The sequence below is a fragment of the Topomyia yanbarensis genome, chromosome 2 (assembly GCF_030247195.1).
Source record: "Topomyia yanbarensis strain Yona2022 chromosome 2, ASM3024719v1, whole genome shotgun sequence".
NCBI lineage: Eukaryota > Metazoa > Arthropoda > Insecta > Diptera > Culicidae > Topomyia > Topomyia yanbarensis.
The window spans coordinates 108,095,721-108,116,877 of record NC_080671.1 but is presented as its reverse complement, the minus strand read 5'-3'; the positions used below and the strand labels follow the sequence as shown (position 1 = coordinate 108,116,877).

The window sequence follows — 21,157 nt, the reverse complement described above, 5'->3', positions numbered from 1 at the left end:
TTTCAAAGTACTTTCAAATTCGGATTTTCGCTTATTAGCCTCCATATGATCGAAACGTGGTTTATCTATGAGTTTCTTCAAATATTAGAAAATATCTTCCTAATATTTTGATTAATGTCATTGCTGATAGTAAGAGTAACAACTGAATCTCTGTTTTGCCAGTCAAAAACTCACCGATCGTCACTTGTTGTTGAACCATCTAATGGGTTGTAAAATGTCAGCGAAAAACTTAGAAACTGCACAACATCTCCTTTCGTAGTCAGCTCTCGAGTTCCTCAGGGTAGTCATCTTCGACCTTTCATATTTTAACTCTACCTCAACGATCTGAAATTGTTTAATCAAACGTTAAAAAGTACCGTTCGCTACTTCAAACTGTACCATCTAATTAAAAATCACGAAGATACAGTCTTCTTTCAAACACAATTGGATATACAGTGAAGACCGGATTTCATCTACCCACGATTTTGTCAACTCGCTGATTTTGATCCGATTTTATTAACCTCGCATGGAAATTTGCTTGATTGTCCCTAGCAAACGAACCAAGCCAAATTCGAGTAAATCCGTCCTTGAACGCATTCCTCTTGTATTTCTAATAGATGCAAAATATGGGAAAATGAAAATATTGAAATCTCTGCCAGTATTCCTACCCATGAATTGGTTTCAAATCTGCCTTCGTAGTAGGTTTCGTCACCCTGTACCATACAGTCCAACTTCGTCAGCATCACAATGCTGACAGCTTCTGCGATCGTTCTCTGGCCGACTTGTTTTTTGCTTATCGTCACGATTTGGAGTCACTACATCATTGTAGACAGTCGACAGTCCGGCTCGTTTTGTAGTTGGATGCACGTTTGTAGACGACACTCCCAGCTTGATTGCGACATCTCGGACGGAGAGGCTGGGGTTCCGCTTGAAACAGCTGGTTACTCTTTTCGTTAATTTTGCGACCTGCAATTTTCGTGAAGCTCTGATGAGCCATTTTCCAGTTTGAGTCATCTCTTCAATCGTTCTACCAATGCATTTTGTATTGTGAAATGAATCATAGTTCATAGAGATCTAGCGGGCCTAGCCTCCCTTCCTTGAATAAAACAATAATAGCACACATAGCGCAAAAATATAAAAACAACAATAAAGCAAAGATATCCAGCGTCGAAAATAATAAAATTTAGCAAATATAGGAAAAATAGCAAAATATAGGAAAAATAGCAAAATTGGCAATAAGTAAGATACTAGGAAAATAGCAAAAAAAATTATGTAATCTAATAGAACAAATAGGGCAAATGGTACACACTGCAATGATAGCAATGAAAGCAAAGTTAGGGACCATCCATAAATGACGTAGCATTATATGGGGAAGGGGGGAGTTTTGTATTTTGTGATGATGTGTGACGACAGGGAGGTAGGGGGTCATGGGGGGTTGACCTGATGTCACGAGAATCTTACCCGTTTTCTCTAACTAACATCGTTTTTGATTTTTTTAAATTTTTCACGGGGACAACGAGGGGGGTGAGGGTTACGGTCAAGCTACGTAATTACCAGAGGGGGGTATATAGAAGTTTGTGACGAAATGCTACGATGGGGGAGGGGGTGTTAAAAATCACTCAAAAAATGCTACGTCATTTATGGATCATGCCTTATCGAAAAATTACAAAACTAGTGAAAATTTCAATAATATCAATTTTAGCAAAAAATAGTACAAATAACAAAGATTTCAAAAATTATGTAAACAGCGAAAATATCAAAATTATATAAAATGTTAAGATAAAAATTATAGTGAAAACATAAAATAGCAAAAACAATAAAACAGGTGAAGTAGTAAAAATGGCAGAAAAACCAGTCAAAATAGCCAGAATGCGAAAACAGAGGACAAACTAAATGAAGCAATAAATATTGTAAAAGTTGCTGAAATAACACGACTTGCGAAGCAGCAACTACAGTAAAAGTTTCAAAACGGCCAAAGTAACAAAAATGTCGAAAATGGTCATCGTAGTTAGATTACTAAAAGTAGTAATACTACCAGAAGTACAAAAAAAATATAACAGCAACAATAATAAAATTCCAAAGATGGCAAAAATATGAGAGAGAGGTTGCCAAAATTTTAGAAGTGGCAAATATAACAATCAAACCATATAATAGCGAAAATAAAAAAAAATGGATGGAATAGCTCAAATTGTAAAAATATTCGAGCTTTTAAAAATAGTGGATACATTCAATATCAGGAATCAGGAATCAGAATATATTGGCTTAAATGGCACGTTCCTCGTATGTAGTCGGGGATTTGTGCCTTGCCGTGTGTTTTCATCATTTCCTGAGCGGAAGGAAAGGATAAGGAGGTGTGGGGAAGTAGAATTGAAAGGGTGGGAAAAATAACAGTAGAAAAACAAAAATAAACAACAGGTAAGTTAAACTCACAAGTAGTTCAACTTGCCTACGAAAGTTGAAAGCCTAAAGCTCTTTACCACATTGGATAAGAAACTATAGTATGTCTCTGAGTTTCAGTCGTCCAAACATGGTTTCGTCTACACAAGGACGGCAGAAGACTCGAAATCGCAATTGCGCTACCGCTGGACAGTTGCATATCAGATGTTATTAGGTTCCGTAGTCGGATTCACAAAGATCCCACGAAAAAGACTCAGCGCGCTGAATAGTTGCCATGTGATTATTGAGTTTGCAGTGGCCGGTTAAAGCCCTGGTCAGCATTGTTCCAATCTCATTTCACGACAGTAGACACCAGCACCAGCAACAGCACGTCCCTCCATCAGAGAACCGTCAGTGTAACAGACCACTTGCGTTTGTTGTTGTCTTTCCATAAAGCCAGACAACCACTTCTCTCGTGAGGGAATCTTCACATGGAATGTCCTGTAAGGAAAACTACAAGTGAGTGTAATATCGCTGGGAGTAAGAATATCTTCACCCCATGTAACCATTTGTGACCACAATCGTGTATGACTGGTAGCAAGATCAACATGGTTACTGTTCCAAAGCCCAGTAACCTGCAGTCTGTATGCACATGATAGTGCTTCTTGTTTGAGGTGTATGTGTACTGGTTTGATATTTAGAAGTGCCTCAAGAACAGCAGTCGGAGTCGTGGTGAAAGCACCAGTCAACGCCATGAACGCCATTTTTTGCAGATGGTTTAGCTTTTACTGGACTGTCACCACCTCTCCCCTCTGCCACCACACAAGGCATCCGTATGACAGTATTGGACGTACAATTGTCGTGTAAATCCAATAGATGTATTTAGGTTTGAGACACCAGGTCTTTCCAAAAGTTCGTCTGCACTGCTTGAAGGCCATGCACGCTTTCTTGACTCTCAACTCAATGTGAGCAGACCAATTCAGTTTGGAATCCAATATGACTCCAACGTATTTGACTTGATCTGCACACAGTAGCTCAGAATCAAAGAACTGCAAGGGACGAACCCCGGTTGTTATTCGCTTCTTCGTGAAAAGAACCATTGAAGTTTTGCTTGGGTTAACTTATAGTTTAACTTGTCGACAGCTCTTAATGCCTGTTGCGTTAAGTCAAAGATTGTTCCGATACAAAATCCAGTAATTAGTATTTGGTAATCGTCAGCAAACCCGTAGGTTGGAAATCCAAGCTCATTGAGCTTCTTCAACAAGCCGTCAGCTACCAAGTTCCATAACAAAGGTGACAGAACGCCGCTCTGAGGACAACCGGAAATACTCAACTTCCGTATCGCAGCCTGTCGCCGTTGACGAGCAAAGTATGCGGTTACTAAGCATTGCGTTTACCCAACCCGAGATACATGCAGGTATCCCATGGCCGCGCGTCGCTTCCAGAATAGACTGGAAGGACACATTGTCAAAAGCACCCTCAATATCTAAGACTACACCTAAGCTAGATTGCTTGAGCGAGAAGGCTTTCTCAATGTTGTAAACAACATCGTGAAGCAGAGTGATCGTGGATTTCCCATTTTTCGTGATGATATGCATGTTGCATTTTGTGCAGTGGGTATTCAACTAAACCAACGTCCCTGATGTGATGATCGATCATCCGTTCCAAAGCTTTCAGAAGAAAAGAACTTAAGCTGATAGGCCTAAAACTCTTGTCTTCTTCATAGCTTGAGCGCCCCCTTTGGGAATAAATCTAACAGTTATTTCTCGCCATGCTTTCGGGATATACCCGGTAGCAAGACTGGGAAGCAAAATCTTTTTCAAGACATGTTTAAGAATATCAAAATACCCTTTTGCAGTAGCACGGGAAGTATTCCATCTTTTCCGGGTGATTTGTATGGAGCAAAGCTGTCAATTGCCCACTTGACCGATTCAGCGGAAACCAATGTGCGTGCTAACGCCCACGAGTCCGAATCACCAGAATGAGATCTGTGAACATTGTTCAGCTCAGGATCGATACAACCTGGAAAGTGTGTGTCGAAGAGACAATTAAGAACATCTTTTTCGTCCGTCACATAATCACCATCTCTGGTTTTTAAGGAGTTCATCTGAAAATCATTCGATTTGGAGAGAATTTAGTTTAACCTGCTAGTCTCATTCAGACTAGAGACATTAGTGCATAGGCTTTGCCAGCCAGCCCGTTCTGCAGATCTGAGACATTTCTTATAGGCACTACGAGCTGACCGGAAAGCCCTGGAGTCATCACGCTGACGCCGGTTCCAAGCTCTTCTCATAACTTTCTTCATTCTTTCAAGCTCAGCCCTCCACCAAGGGGTTCCCCTAGTCTATTTAACAGTACGTAGTGGACAAGCTTCTTCGTAGCTAATATGAATGAGATTGTCGTATCCACGACGTCATCTAAGTCGTCTAGTTGACTAATTGTTGGAAAATATCCATGAAATTTAGTCGCCAAGTTTTCCAAAAAAGGGTCTCAGTTTGTAGATTTGGAATTACGATACGTTACCACATTGAAGGTGACATCAAAATGATCGAAAAATATATATTTATGATCGGATAGAGACGGTTCAGTTTCATTTGGAACCTGCCAATTTCCCAGCTCACGCAAAATTCTATCAGAGCAAAGTGTTATGTCTAACACCTCCTCCCTCCCAGATCTCGCAAAAGTTTCACGTGGGTTAGTCATGCCTGTCTTGTTGTAAGCAATGAAGGCAGTGTTAAGTAACTTTCCAAAATAGAAGTTTCCTTTATGTAAATACGGTTCTTGAACCAATGCTATGGAAACTTTACCTTCCTGCATGAGTCGAGATAAATTCATAGTTGCTGTACGTTTATGCTGGAGATTGATTTGTGCTATTGTAACCATTGTTGATTAGAGAACTGTACATATCATTTCCAACATAAATTGCACAACAACTAGAGGACACCAAGCGAGTTAGGATGTTAACGCATATAGAGAGCCATATCAGGTTTAACTGGGACACGATCATTCGATTACCACGATTTGCGAAGAAAATAATGGCCCACTGTGTCAGGGATTCGCATAACACAGTAAGGGCAAAACCCAAAATGCTCCGTGCGCGACTGGCATACTTTAGACCCTCCAGTCATTAAGTCCTCGGCACGGAATTACACCTTGACTTAGGGTCTCCTACTTCCAGTCGCCTCCTACGACATGGGAGCAGAACCCCAGTGGTTCAATTCTTGGCCGGATACCACACGGCCTCTGGGCGATTCATCTGTACACATCGAAATTTGATATTCGAAATTCAACAAAACTTCACCGAGCCGAGAGTCTCAGCAAGCCCCCAGCCAACAAAAATTCGGCAAAATTAAGCGGATCATCGGTGAAAAAAGGGGAGTTCGCTCAACTCTTCCCAGGCTCCGTTCGCCATTGAGAATATTTTAAACCCCCTCAACAATTTTACCCATAGCACGGGTCGCAAAACACTATGGAATTGGGGTTCCCTGTTTGGTGGATTTTTACCACTGGAACAGGTAGTCTGTAGTGTAATTCTTAGCCGGTTGAAACAACCACTACCGACACTACACGGCTTATCTAGGCTGTTCGGTGAAAGAAGCTGACATTGAAGAACAGCTTCCATATTTAGATGGGCGAACAGCCGCAGAAGGAAGGAAGGAAGGATAACGGGAGGAGAGGGATTTGGGCTAAGCGCTTATTTAAAGGCGGCACTGGCTCGCCTTGTCAGGGCTGCTTTAGGGCATGTGGTATTTAGGCCTAGGACGTATAGGGCCCACTACCTCGTCCTACCATACCCGCAGTCAGCCCCCGCTGCTGGTTCGGGTCGCGAATCACAACTAGTTGCTATCGCGATTAAGCATTATCCACCACCTATGACCCGCCCGGTTGCTTGCAGCTCAGCTTCCCACATAGCGTTCCTCCACCACCTCGGGGCCCGGGTGAAATTCCGGGTTCTCCCGATGCACCCCCGGCGGCTGTCGGCGCGGGGTGGGTTTTGCCCAGGCAAGTACCTCCAGACTAAATGCAACAGTCAACAACCGACTGCCCCCAAATCCGCCAATATCCGCCAGGCGACACTCCGCCGCCAACCATCGAAACACAGAGCAACAATCCGTCGCCTGCTAAGAGCAAATAACAAATCTAATAAAGAAGAATTGACCCCCAATCGATTGGACCACAGCCACACCAACATTCGGCTCCGCAACCTAAGCTCTGTCGCCGGTTGCTCCTGGCATCCAGTTCATTTTCGCTACAGGAGCAGCGACATGAACGCTGGAAATCGCTACAACTATACCGCATTTACAGAATCCGTGCACACGAAATCACAATGGGACAGCACGAACAGCAAAACCTGCACACCGTACACGAAAAAAGACCCTTTCCCCGCGTCGCCCCCGACTCGGGAAGTTCCGGAGATACTCGATGAGTCCCCGACGGTTGCCGGCGTGGGGAACCCGGGGCCTTCCCGGATAAGTTCCAACAATCCTGTAACTCAATCGGAACCATCTGTCGCACTTTACGTTCCTTCAGGGTCCAACGGTACAAAACCAGCCACACTAACGTCAAAGCTCAAAGTCCACGAAGAAACCATCAGACCTGAAGACGTTAACAACAAAACCTGCTCACCGCGCAGCAAAAAAAGCTCCCTTCCCGTGTCCCGTTGGCTCTATGATCGGGCGGAATAAGTCACCTACGAAGATAACGTTTCGGATGCACTCGATCGAGACCAGGATTATTCACCAGACGAGCTTGTAATGGTAATGACACAGGCTGCAAAACCATGCATTCCCCGAACCAGTGGAGCACCACCAAAACGAGCGGTTCAGTGGTGGAACCCAGAAGTAGCGAGGGCAATCAAAGAACGACGAAAATCTCTTCGAAATCTTAAAAATACCCCCCTTGACCATCATCGATGGGATGAGAAATCAGCGGATTTTCGCCAACTCAGGAACCAGGCCAGGCGGCCATCGAGATAGCCTAGGAGGCCAGCTGGGCATCTTTTCTAGACGGGATCAGCTCCGATTCGTCGACTGCGGATCTGTGGAGAAGGTTCAATGCCCTAAGCGGCAAAAGAAGGCAAAACGGCTTCGCACTAACGGTAAACGGTACCACTACAGTTGAGCCCTCTGAAATTGCTAATGCAATCGGTCAACACTTCGCCCTTCTTTCTAAGGACTCCTCCCTCCCATCTGCCTTCCTGAGAACGAAGAGGTAAATAGAAGCCACCCCTACAACATTCAGTCCAGACGATAGCCAGGATTACAACAAACCTTTCTCAGGAGTAGAACTAGCCACTGCACTGACTACTGCAAAGAGCAACTCAGCGGGACTCGACAACGTTGGTTATCTCCTATTAAGGCATTTACCCCCGGTTGGCAAGCGAGCACTCCTAAACGGATTCAACAGGATATGGGAAGGCGGATCCTTCCCAGACAGCTGGAGAACCGCTCTCACGATTCCCATTCCGAAGAAATGCGAGCCTTCTCCCCTGTATTGGGAAGACGATGGAAAGAATGGTAAACAGACGCCTGATGACCTTCCTCGAGGAACAGGAGCTTCTCGACCATCGACAGTTCGCATTCCGTAAGGGACTCGGCACAGGAATTCATCTAGGCTGCCTCGGTGAAACAGTAAGTGACGCCATAGCCAGCGACCTACATGCGGACATCGCCATCCTTGATCTCGCCAAGGCATACAACACGGTATGGCGTGAAGGAGTGCTTCGCCAGCTGCACCAATGGGGTGTTAGCGGAAACCTTGGCTGCTTCCTCAAGCAGTACCTCAGTGACCGAAGTTTCAGGGTGGGCATTGGAGGTAAGCAGTCGAACCTGTTTCAGGAAGCTAACGGCGTCCCACAAGGGTCAGCCTTGGCAGTCACATTATTCTTGGTCAGCATGAATTCCCTTTTTGCCACGCTTCGTTGTCTACGCCAACGATATAATACTTATTGCTATCGGAAAAACAATTGGTCGCACAAGACTGAAGCTACAGGCAGCCGTGAATGCTGTCGGCCGGTGGGCTGACTCAATCGGTTTCAGTATCTCAGCCCCAAAATGCGCTATTGCGCACTGCTGCAATTCCCATCATGTAGGAACCGCCAGGCCAGTCAAACTTGCCGGAACCTTAATTCCTTTCCGGAAGGAACCTAAAATTCTTGGTATGACTATCGACCGGATGACGACTTTTCTACCGCACTTCCGGCAGGTGAAAAAGGACTGCGAAAGTAGAAAACGACTAATTCGCTCCTTTAGTTCGCGTCACCCAAAGTGGAATAGGCGAACCGCACTAAATATCAACCAAGCCCTCCTCCATAGTCGCCTGTTCTACGGCCTAGAGATAACCAGTCTCAATTGGGAGGGATCAGTCTTGTCACCGTTGTATCACGGAGCAGTCAGACTGGCTTCGAATCTACTGCCCAGCACCCCTGCCGAAGCCGCCTGCGTTGAAACCGGAGTACTTCCCTGCCGATGGGCACTGGCGGTAGCTGTCCTGAAAGGAGCGGTTGGATTCTTAGAGAAAACATCTGGTGATGGATGTCACCTTCTACAAACAGCCAAGGACATCCATATCGCATTTACTAATACCCCTCTCTCTACAATCACACAGCTGCATCGGGTTCACAACCGCGCCTGGCATGAGCGTGGCCCAAACTTAGACTGCAGCCTGGCTGTATCCGCCAGAACAGGCGGTCCTCCCAGTACTGTCAGAGCTAAGTTCCTTCAAATGGTTGAACGCAAATACCCTAATCATCTGCACATTTACACTGACGGCTCGAAACTTAGCGAGGGCATGGGGGCGGGTGTGAGCGGAATTGGAGAGGGCCTCACCCTTCGTCTACCCTCTGTTTGCTTAGTATTCTCCGCAGAAGCAGCCGCCATCGCCATTGCCATCACTAAGAAACCTGAAGATACTCCTGCTGTGATTTTCTCCGATTCCCTCTCTGTCATCAAAGCACTGGAATCGGGGGAGTCCAAGCACACCTATGTTCAAGCCATAGAGCAATCCTGCGACCCGTTTACTACCATATGCTGGGTTTCCGGGCACAGTGGGATTCGCGGTAACGAAGAGGCTGACCGTTCGGCCGCACTCGGCCGCCATTCACGCGCTCTGTTTTCCAAAGAGGTCCCATCGTCTGATGTTATTAAGGAATTCAAGGCAAAAGTCTCCGAGCACTTTATGGCCCACTGGAGGAATCTACGAGGCTACCCACAGGTTAAAAAAGATCTCGCGAAGTGGACAGACCGCGAAAACCGGAGGGAACAAAGAGCACTGTCGCGCCTAAGGGTAGGACACACAAGACGATCACCCAAACCCACACCATCACCCGCGTCAATCCCCCAATGTGCCCGACCTGCAATACAAGAATCACGGTAGAGCACCTACTCCAAAACTGCCGGGAACTCGAAGACCTGCGGCGACTCCATAATTTGCCCTTCTCGATTCGGGACGCACTATCACACAACTCAGCACAGGAAGAGACACTACTCGCATTCTTGAAAGATGCCAATATTTTTGAAGCTATCTAAAGTCTCACTCCGAACAGGCACTGAGGAGGATCTCCCGTGGCCCTCTATCAGCCACAACAAAACTAGGCCATCTACCATCTTCCAGCGGGCCCTCTGCCACACCCAGACTGGGTGATAGGGAGGATCTTCCGCGGCCCTTTCAACCACAACCTGCCAACACATGTACCAACATTGCTCAACGGGCCCTCCGCCACTCCCGGACCGGGTGCTGGGGAGGTTGTTACGTGTATTATCGCCACCGAGCGCAATGTCTAATCGAAGAACTCAAGGACTTTGTAAAATGCAATGTAACGACTCCTTTTTTTTCTAGGCGAATGACCCTCAGTGATTAAAGCCATAATAAACATAGTAATAATAATAATAATAATAATAATAATAATAATAATAATAATAATAATAATAATAATAATAATAATAATAATAATAATAATAATAATAATAATTGTTGTTGTTGTTGTTGTTTATTAATGACACTTTACACCAGAAGGGTGCATTCGTGTCGGAAAGTTAGTTTCAATTTCGCTTTCACAAACATTAATTTACAATACAGATTTTTCAAATTTTTTTATACAGACTTGTTTCCTTGAGGAAGTTTAGCAAATTCTCTTCGTTGTCTCTGTTGTTGCATAAAGTCATTCGTAGACTCGTCGATTCAATATCGTTCTTCTTCCTGGCTTCGTCGTACCTCTTACAGTGGAGGATCACATGACGGACGTCAGTAGTTACCCCGCAGCTGTCGCAAACCGGTGGGGCTTCTTTTTTCAGCAGGAATTCGTGCGTCAATCGGGTATGCCCTATTCGCAAGCGCGTTAGCACTCGTTGGTCGGCCGAATTCTCGCGGTCAGTCCACTTTGTTGTGTTGAATTTTACTTCGCGCAGTTTCACCTCGGTGGACGCTGACCACCGCTGGTACCATCGATTTCGGATAGTTTTTTTTTTTTTTTTATTCATTTCGTTTATTTGATAGGCACAAATGCGTTAGCTTGGCGGTGCCGAATTCTTTTGTTTTTACATTTTGAATATCTTAAAACTAGGAGGTTATAATGTTGAAATATTTTTTTTATAACAGAGAAAAAATTTACAGCTATCTTAAGACTAGAAAAAAAAATTCTATATATAAGAGAGGGGGCAAAAGATTTTTTTTTATGAAAAATTTTAAAACAAGGAATTCAATAGTAATAGTTTTTTAGGAAATATTTACAGTTATCTTAAAACTAACAATATAGTTTGGTACACAAAAGGGGGAACAAATATTTATGAAAAATTTCACAGATGATTTAAAACTAGGGATACAATTCTATTTACAAGATGGGGGACAATAGTTTTAACAAAGAGTAGAAATTACAACTATCTTAAAACTAGGAATACGGAATACAAATTTGATTTTTTATCGGATACTTATGCTTGGTCATTTCCAAAATCGGTGTAGAAGTAGTTGTATCAAGGACAGGGGAGAGAAGGCGTAGATGGTGACCGGTAGAGAAGAGCAAAACTTGCAACTTTCGGGCAAACGGGAGATCAGCGAAACAAATTTGCGCCTCAGTCTAGTAGGTCGGATTGGCGGATGGTATTCTTCGGACCCGCGGGGAATCCTTCAAAGGGGATCCTTCGGACCTCGAGTCGCTCTCGCTTCAGATTCCGTAGTGATAAGGGCGACGGCGGTTACATAGTGGCAGTCTGAAGCTTATCGGTTCCACACGGCAAGAGGAAACTTCTAAAAACGAGAAATAAAAAGAGAGGGGCTAAATTGGGATATTTATCGTTTTTATGAAAGTATAAATAAGGGACATATAGGGGAAATCACGATTTGCCAGCATATCTCGGACTGGGACATTGGGTGGTCTACCTCGGGCCCGAAGGGAATCCTTTAACTGAGACCTGGCGTCCAAATACCCGGCGCATACCCAGACAACGTGCTCGATGTCATGATAGCCCTCGTCACAAGCGCACAGACTACTCTCCGCAAGCCCAATACGCCGCAAATGTGCATCTAAGGTGTAGTGGTTGGACATAAGTCGGGACATTACACGAATAAAATCCCGACCCACATCCATCCCCCTGAACCAAGGCTTCGTTGATACCTTTGGGATAATCGAATGTAGCCATCGTCCAAGTTCACCATTGCTCCACGAGGTTTGCCAACTGTTGAGTGTCCTCTGACGACAAATACTAAAAAATTCGTTGAAGCAGATTGGTCTTTCGTATATGTCACCATTTAATGCGCCCACCTTTGCTAATGAGTCGGCCTTTTCATTGCCCGGGATAGAACAATGAGAGGGGACCCAAACAAAGGTAATCTGATAAGATTTTTCAGATAACGTACACAAGGACTCCTGTATCTTCCCCAGAAAATACGGGAATTGCTTTTTAGGCTTCACCGCACGAAGAGCCTCGATAGAGCTGAGGCTGTCCGAAATGATGAAGTAGTGATCTGTGGGCAGAGTGTCGATGATCCCAAGGGTGTACTGAATTGCAGCTAACTCTGCGACGTAAACTGAAGCGGGATCATTGAGCTTGAATGAAGCGGTGATAGTATTGTTGAAGATACCGAAGCCAGTGGACCCATCGAGATTTGATCCGTCAGTGTAGAACATTTTGTCACAGTCGACTTCTCGGAATTTATTATAAAATATATTGGGGATCACTTGAGGGCGTATATGGTCCGGGATTCCACGAATCTCTTCCTTCATGGATGTGTCGAAGAATACAGTAGAATCAGAAGTATCTAGAAAACGGACATGGTTGGGACTATACGAAGAAGGATTGATGCTCTGTGCCATGTAGTCGAAGTACAAGGACATAAAACGGGTTTGAGAATTAAGCTCGACGAGCCTCTCGAAGTTTTCAATCACCAACGGGTTCAGAATGTCGCATCGGATGAGCAATCGATATGAGAGTTCCCAAAATCGATTTTTTAGCGGAAGAACGCCCGCCAGCACTTCGAGACTCATCGTATGGGTCGAATGCATGCAACCCAAGGCAATGCGCAAGCAACGATACTGGATTCTCTCCAGTTTGATGAAGTGTATTTTCGCAGCGGAGCGGAAACAGAAACACCCGTACTCCATCACCGACAATATCGTTGTTTTGTACAACCTGATCAGGTCTCCTGGGTGAGCACCCCACCATGTTCCAGTTATTGTTCGGAGAAAATTGATCCTTTGTTGGCATTTCTGTTTCAGATACCTAATGTGACATCCCCAGGTACCTTTAGAGTCGAACCAGACCCCGAGATATTTAAATGTGAAAACCTGGTTGATCGTTGCACCCATTAATAGAAGCTGGAGTTGCGCCGGCTCACGCTTCCTAGAAAAAACAACCAACTCAGTTTTCTCCGTGGAGAACTCAATACCCAGCTGAAGAGCCCAAGCAGACAAATTGTCCAAGGTATTTTGTAATGGTCCTTGCAAGTCGGAAGCTTTGGGCCCTGTAACAGAGACCACCCCGTCGTCTGCAAGTTGCCTTAGCGTGCATGAATTGGCAAGACAATCGTCAATGTCATTCACGTAAAAATTGTAGAGCAGGGGACTTAGACATGAGCCCTGGGGAAGACCCATGTAGCTAAATCGCGATGTTGTTAAATCGCCATGCGAAAAGTGCATGTGCTTTTCAGACAACAGGTTTAGCAAAAAGTTATTTAAAATTGGTGAAAGACCATGCTGGTGCAGCTTCTCTGACAGAATGTTGATAGAAACTGAGTCAAAAGCCCCCTTAATATCCAAGAAGACTGATGCCATCTGCTCTTTGTTAGCATAGGCCATTTGGATTTCTGTAGAAAGCAACGCAAGGCAATCGTTCGTCCCTTTGCCTTTGCGGAAGCCAAATTGTGTATCTGACAGTAAGCCATTTGCTTCAACCCAATTGTCGAGGCGAAACAAGATCATTTTCTCGAACAACTTCCGAATACAGGACAGCATTGCAATCGGCCGATACGAGTTGTGGTCGGAGGCTGGTTTTCCTGGTTTTTGAATGGCGATGACCTTCACTTGCCTCCAGTCATGAGGGACAATGTTACCCTCAAGAAACTTGTTAAATAAGTTCAGCAAGCGCCTTTTTGCAGTGTCAGGCAGATTCTTCAGCAAGTTGAATTTGATTCTGTCTAACCCTGGGGCGTTATTGTTGCATGATAAGAGAGCAAGTGAAAACTCCACCATCGAAAACGGTGTTTCGTTCGCGGTATCGGGAGGAGACGCGGCGCGGCACGTTTTCTGTACCGGGACAGAGTCCGGACAGATCTTCTTGGCGAAAGCGAATATCCAACGATTTGAATATTCCACGCTCTCGTTGGTACTATTACGGTTACGCATACGTCGAGCCGTACCCCAAAGAGTGCTCATCGCTGTTTCTCTCGTTAACCCGTCGACGAACCGGCGCCAATAACTGCGTTTTTTGGCTTTCATTAGACTCTTCATTCGCTTTTCTAACGACGCGTACTGTTGATAGCTAGCGGGGATTTCGGATAGTTGTTTTGATTTGAATAACGGCATCTGCTCCGGGAACGGATATGTCCAATGGGGGAACGCCCCTGGCTTCTCCTGCAAGTCGGTCTGCCTCTTCGTTACCGCGGATGCCAGTATGACCTGGAATCCAGCACAGATTGATTGGACGGTTCCGAAGCATGTGTTCAATCTGTTGGATCCACGGGTGCTGGGATGTGCCGGTTTCGATTGCTGATAAACAGCTAGCCGAATCTGACATGATCAGCAAATCGCTAGACGTGTGGTATGCTGTTAGCGCTGTTTTTATTGCAAATGCCTCGGCTGAGAAGACGCTGCATTGCTGTGGAAGACCTAGCGACTGTTGATAGTGTTCTCCGAAAACTCCCGCGCCGACAGCGATATCGTCTTTCGACCCATCTGTGTAAACGACTGTTGAGCGGCTGAAACGTTCTGTCAGTAGCTCCTGAACGACTGGACGGACAGTATCCGAAGGATCTCCGGCTTTTACGCGTTTCTTGATGTCCCACACGATCTGGGGTTTGGCTTCGTACCACTTCCGAGTAGTTAACCGCGTGCGGGAGCAGATATTTGGAAGAGGCGTTCCGACCATCTCCATCAAACAACTGGAAGCTCGATGTACCAAGGGAAGAGCAGCATTATCCCTACTATTCTCTAACATACGGATAGCCAATCGTGCGATGGTTTGGAGGACAAGCAGATCGAACGGCAAAGTACCTGCTTCAGCCATAATGGCTAGAATTGGACTCGTGACGTATGCACCAGATGAAAACCTTACCATCCTGTTGTATGTAGGTGCGAGCGTTTGGACGACGGCATCTCCTCCTCTGCTTACGAGCCCCATGCCGTATAGTAACCGAGAGGTGACAATTGCTGACCCGATTTGAAGTAAAGAAGCGCGTTGACCACGGGGTAGCTTGGCGCCGATCATCTTCAAGATACGCAGCCTGGATTCGCACGTCTTCTTCGTCATTTTGCAATGCGCTTTAAAGTTGAGCGATCGGTCGAGAGTAACACCGAGGGTTCTCAGCAGCGTTTGTGTCGGAACGGCTACACCATCTACCTTTATCGCCTGCATGGGTTCACGGCGTACGTTAGGGCTGCAATAGAAGATGCTGGATTTCGTTGCAGATATCGTAAATCCAACACTTCTCGACCATTTATCGACGGCTTTTACTGCGGCCTGAAGTTTCCGAAGGAGCGACTGTTCTTTCTTTCCCCACACAAGAAGCAGAATATCGTCGGCGTACAGCAACACTTGTACGGAGTTCGGGACCACGCGGAAGATGGGTTGGATAGCCACGAGAAATAGTGTCACAGAGAGCACTGAGCCCTGCGGCACACCATTTTCCAGCGGATGTGCTGGCGACAAATGCCCCTCTACGTTGACCTGGAACGTTCTCTCTGCCAGAAAACTGTTGACAATGTTTATCATCCTTCCGCGTATTTGCCATTTCTGCAGTGTTCGTAGGATGCCATATCTCCAGGTGGTGTCGTATGCCTTGGCCAAGTCTAGCGACGCTATCAGACAGTGCTCGTCACGGTCGGGTAATGACCTCTCCAACTCCGCAAAGTATGTGTCAGTACCCCGACCAGATCTGAAGGCATGTTGTCGTTTGTCGAGACGCCCGTTCGACTCTAGCTCGGTGGTTAATCGTCGGTTGACAATTCGCTCGAACACCTTCGCCATACAACTAGTTAACGTGATTGGACGGAATGCAGCTGGACCCGCGTCATCCGAGCTTGGCTTTGGAATTGGTACGATGATTCCGGTTCGCCAACAGGGTGGGAATACGCCACTGCGCCATATTCTGTTGAAAAGTTCCAACATGGCAGTTTTCACAGACAATGGCAGTCGCTGAAGCATTGGATAGCCGATGCAGTCCGGTCCTGAAGAGCCACTTCTTCCTCTGTCGAGTGCCCACAGCAATTCATTCAGGGTGAAGTCCGAATTGTAAATATCATCGCTATCTGGCGAGCAGTTTATGCGGTTTCGTTCGGCCTTTTCTTTCTCCTTCTGGAACAACGACGAATAACTGGAGGTTGCGGATCTTTCGCTGTAGTGTTGCGCCAGTTCTTCAGCTATTTCTTCTGGCTTATCCGTGTAACCACTGGACCGTTTGATGACAGTTGGGCGGTGTTGGCGTTTCCCTCTCAACGTGTTCACTGTCTGCCACATCTCCGACGTAGTGGAACTTGGAGATATCTTCGCGACGAAGTCTTCCCATGATTTTTTCTTGGCGTCATGGATAGACTTTCTTGCTGCTGCCCGTGATTCCTGGAAGCTTTTCAGTGCATCCGCTTTTCGTGGGTCCTCTGCTGGTATACGCTTCAATGCTCTAAGTGCCTTTCTCCGATTTTTGATAGCTGCTTTCACCTCCGGACACCACCACGGAACCGCTTTGGGACCGACTCTGCCGGTAGTGCGAGGTATCGCGGTGTTTGCTGCTCTAATCAACCGGTCAACGAAACAGTCGATTGATATTTCGACGCCCGGTCGAATAGCGTTGGCGGTCAATCGCTCGTAGGTTGTCCAATCTGCTTGGTCGTAAATCCATTTCTGTCTTTTCGTTGGGATAGTCGACAGTCCGGGAATGGAAACGAGAATGGGAAAGTGATCACTGCTGTGGGTGTCCGGAAGTGTTCGCCAAACAAATTTCGAAGCCACCGATTCGGAGCAGATCGAGAGGTCAATAGCCGAAGTGATACCGGTAGCTGGGTCAATCCGAGTGTGCGAGCCGTCGTTGAGGATGAGTAATCGTTCCGATAGCGTTTTTTCGGCGATGAAGTGGCCTAGTGCGGTAGATTTCGTAGAACCCCAGCAAATATGGTGCGCGTTAAAGTCGCCTAGTACCAGCACTGGACGTGGAAGCTTTTCGAGGAAGTCACCCAGCTGTTCTTGGCACTGTTGAGTATTGGGAGGGACGTAGATCGACACCACCGTCATTTGCTGTGGCAGTTGGATCCGAACTGCGATAGCTTGTATACTGTCGTCGACATCGATTCGTTCGAATGCAACACCATCCCGAATGGCAAGAACTACTCCTTGTTGCCAGTATCGACAACTCCCAGTTTTCAGCAAAAGAGTGTAGTTGTTGCCGATGAAATCTGCTGCGACTACTCGGTTGTCAACTTTTGTTTCCTGAAGCGCTATCAGGCTCGGTCCGTACTCGCAGATCAGCTGTTTAAGCTCGCTGATGTTGGTTCGCAGGCCCCGAATGTTCCATTGAAGGGCGAAGCATCTGCTGTCTCGATTGGCGAAAGTCGCTGACGAAGACGATGTTGATGGCGAAGGTGATTGCCTGCGGGTTCTCGCCGGTGTGCTTCGTTGGTACTGGGACGTGGTTGCGCTGATTTCAACCGGGATATCGGTGCTCTGATGCTTCTGCTGTTGTTGCGGTGTATCTTCGCCGGCGGAAAGCCAGGAGGAGAATTGCGAGGACTGTATATCTGGGAAGTAGGGACAGTCCTCTTCCCCCCGGTCGATCCCTTCATGATGAAGTGGGGAAGCTACTTTCTTCTCTTCTTCCCCAAACCGGTTACTCGTTCGATGCGTGCTGGTCATATCTGTAACGGGATAAACCGCAACAGAATCCGTTCGTGAGCGAGGTGGAATAGGACTGACCTGTGGGACGTCTAGCCCCACAGTGCCAGCCGCTGTCGAAACTACTACACGATTACTTCCAGAATTGCCGACAGCGACCGGCACTGGGGAAAGACTTTGTGTAGTTTTCGTTGTCTGCTTCGACGCTACTGTTGTGGTGACAGCTGTTCCATCTCGAAACGGATATCTCGATGGACCTTCTCCGGGCGACAGCGAGTGGTGATGTGGAAGGAGCGTGTCGTCGATGTTGTCAGTCAAACCTGGAAGAACATCAGAACAAGCAGTACCTGCAAGGGGATTGACAATTTCGGAACTGACCTGAGGAAGGTCCAGCCCCACAGTGCCAACCGCTGTCGTACAAACTACACTATTATGCTCACGAACACCGACTGCGGTCGGCACTGGGGATAGACTTTGTGTAGTTCTGCTGATCTCCTTCTGTTCGTCGATCGTGGGTTTTTGGTCTGCTGGTTTACAAGTTGTAGTGGTGAAATCGGTGTTCCTATCGGCCACAGAGGTGAATTCACTATCAACGGGTTGGGGTATGACGGCCCGGATAGTTCCTTCATCCTGCTGTGCTTGCGTTGGAAGGAGTACTACACTTTCCTCTCTTCCAAACCGATCTATCTCGTGGTCAGTATTCGTGCGTGGGTTGTCTTTGTTATCCAAACGTTGTTGAAAATGAAAATTATCGAAGAGGCTGGCTAAGAGGCTTCTCGGTAATCTCAATTTCATCGTCTGAATAATCCATGGTTTCGTTGGTGGTAGTGGTAGCGGTTCTTTTTGGTGGTGGGCTCAAGTTATCCGGTGGGGTTGTCGTGGGTTTGCTGAACGGGGTGTGTTGTTTCTGTGGTCTTCCTCGCTTCGAGTCCGTGTTAGTCGCTGGTGAGTTGTTCCTTGATCTTGTTATTGGCCCGGCTGTCTGGTTCGTTGGTTTTTGTTCTTTACTTTGCTGTGGTTTTTCTTGACTAGCGGACTGTTGTTTCATCTGGTGTATGTACGCTATCATTTGTTCGATTTTTTCATCCTTTCTTTTGGCCTCCGCCAGAAGTTTTGCGATCTGCTCATCCTTCCTCTTCATTGTCAGCTCCAGCTCTTTTAGTTTATTAAGAATTTCGCTCGGTTGCGCTGCGGCTTGGGCGTAACTTCCAAGATTTTGCTGTTCAGCTCGTTTGCGCGCTTCCGGGAATGTCAAATTGTCGCGGATTTTTATTTTTATGACCTCTGCTTCCTTTTTGTAATTTGGACATTGGCGGCTTGTTGGTTGGTGATCACCTTTACAATTTAGACAGAACTGAGCTGCTCGACATTTTTCTTCACCTTGATGTTCTCCAGAGCAATTAGGACAACGTTGCGGGCCAGGACAGCGAACACGAGTATGGCCGTATTTGAAGCAACCATAACAAAGCATCGGGTTTGGGAAGTACGGGCGGGTAGGGACGCGAAGCAAACCGATCTTCATGTATTCCGGGTATGTGGTCTTGCAGAAGGTCAAGATAAGCGCTGGCGTATTCACTCTTTTCTCCTCTTCCTTTCGTGTAATTCGCTGTACACGAATCACACCCTGGCTTATAATTTCTTGCAAAACCTCCTTTTCTTCAAGGTGAATCAGATCGTAGCAGGAAATTACGCATCTGCTTACGTTCAGATTCGGATGGGATTCAACCACAACATCAGTACCGTCAATAAGCTTGGTCATCTTCATTAATTTGGTAACTTGGACTGGGTTCCGAACTCGAAGGGTATACCGTGTCCCTTGAGCTTCGGTATTCGCACCTTCAATTGGGCCTCCAGCGACAACCTCCACCGATTTACCAATGACGAACGGGTTTCTTGGCAAAGGTACACCGTCTTTGCCTGTCAGCTGCAGGAACGTCAATTCGCCGAATTTGTTCGTCGGATCCATGTATACCGGCAATCTTCTTTGACTTGACCCTCCCGGATCACCGCTACTAGCGGCCGCCATCTTGGATTACGCCACCAGACGTTGGAAACTGCTATGTGGCACGGTCACCCGATACCAACCCCAAATGGACAAAAAAGGTGAAGAAAAGGAAAGATCTTACCTTATTTGCCCCTTCAACGTCGACTTTTTCGAAGCGTTCCCACAATTTTGGGACACACTGTAGATGCGCAGTGGTGAATCTGTTCGCTTGCTTGCTTCTACACAGCCTCTAAATAGCAAAACAAGCAAGAAAAACGCACTTTTCCAATTTTTATTTTTTGCCGTTCATACACTTTTGGCCCGCACTGTACCGTACAAATATCGGTATACACTGTACTGGTATCTCAAATACCACCAAATCCAACGTCAAAAAAAAAACAACAATTTTCAAAAAACTTTTCACTTTTCAAAAAACTGGCCCGCACTGTACCGTACAAATATCGGTATACACTGTACTGGTATCTCAAATACCACCAAATCCAACGTCAAAAAAAAACAACAATTTTCAAAAAACTTTTCACGTTTTTTGCGACTCGAAAAATATCGCCCGTTCAGCACACCGTCACACTCCACCAGCGAGTGAATGCAAAATCGGCCCGGTAACCACGCGGGTAGGTACAGCGATGGCTGTTTGTTTACCTATTGCACCGCGTGGGCAAAACTAAAATTCACTTTTTTCAGCCGTTTCTGAACCGATTTTCACCAAACTTTCACTGTTCACCACTAGAGAAGCACTTCTTTCGTGTTTTCGTCGAATAATAGGCCGCGAATATCGCGAAAAACTCCGAAAAAACACCGTGAGAAATTTGCGAATGCGCGTTGTATGTACCGTACGGAACGGTGTTTCCAACTCAGATGAATAATAATAATAATAATAATAATAATAATAATAATAATAATAATAATAATAATAATAATAATAATAATAATAATAATAATAATAATAATAATAATAATAATAATAATAATAATAATAATAATAATAATAATAATAATAATAATAATAATAATAATAATAATAATAATAATAATAATAATAATAATAATAATAATAATAATAATAATAATAATAATAAATTTTTGCGATGTCCCTGATATTACATGAAAATTTCTAATCACGAAGATTTGCAGGTGACCATCAGTATCTGCGTTACAGCACATCGCAACATTGTAAAACTTATCGTTTTAAACTTTTGCAAGCACCTAACGCTTAAATTTGGCAAACACTTAGCTTTTCACAGCTTAAAAACCCGCCCCATAGAAGGATAAC

At 45.7% G+C, this 21,157-nt stretch overlaps 2 protein-coding genes across 4 annotated transcripts in view; both read left to right on the top strand.

Annotated features, from left to right (window-relative positions):
* LOC131679156 (nuclear receptor coactivator 3-like) overlaps positions 1-21,157 on the top strand; it is a 496,452-nt gene that overhangs the window by 306,822 nt on the left and 168,473 nt on the right. The gene's annotated exons all lie outside the window — the stretch shown is intronic.
* Positions 7,869-9,729, top strand: LOC131679660 (uncharacterized). Its single transcript, XM_058960393.1, has 2 exons — positions 7,869-8,169; positions 8,447-9,729. The coding sequence occupies exons 1-2, from the start codon at positions 7,869-7,871 to the stop codon at positions 9,727-9,729; spliced, it is 1,584 nt and encodes a 527-aa protein (XP_058816376.1).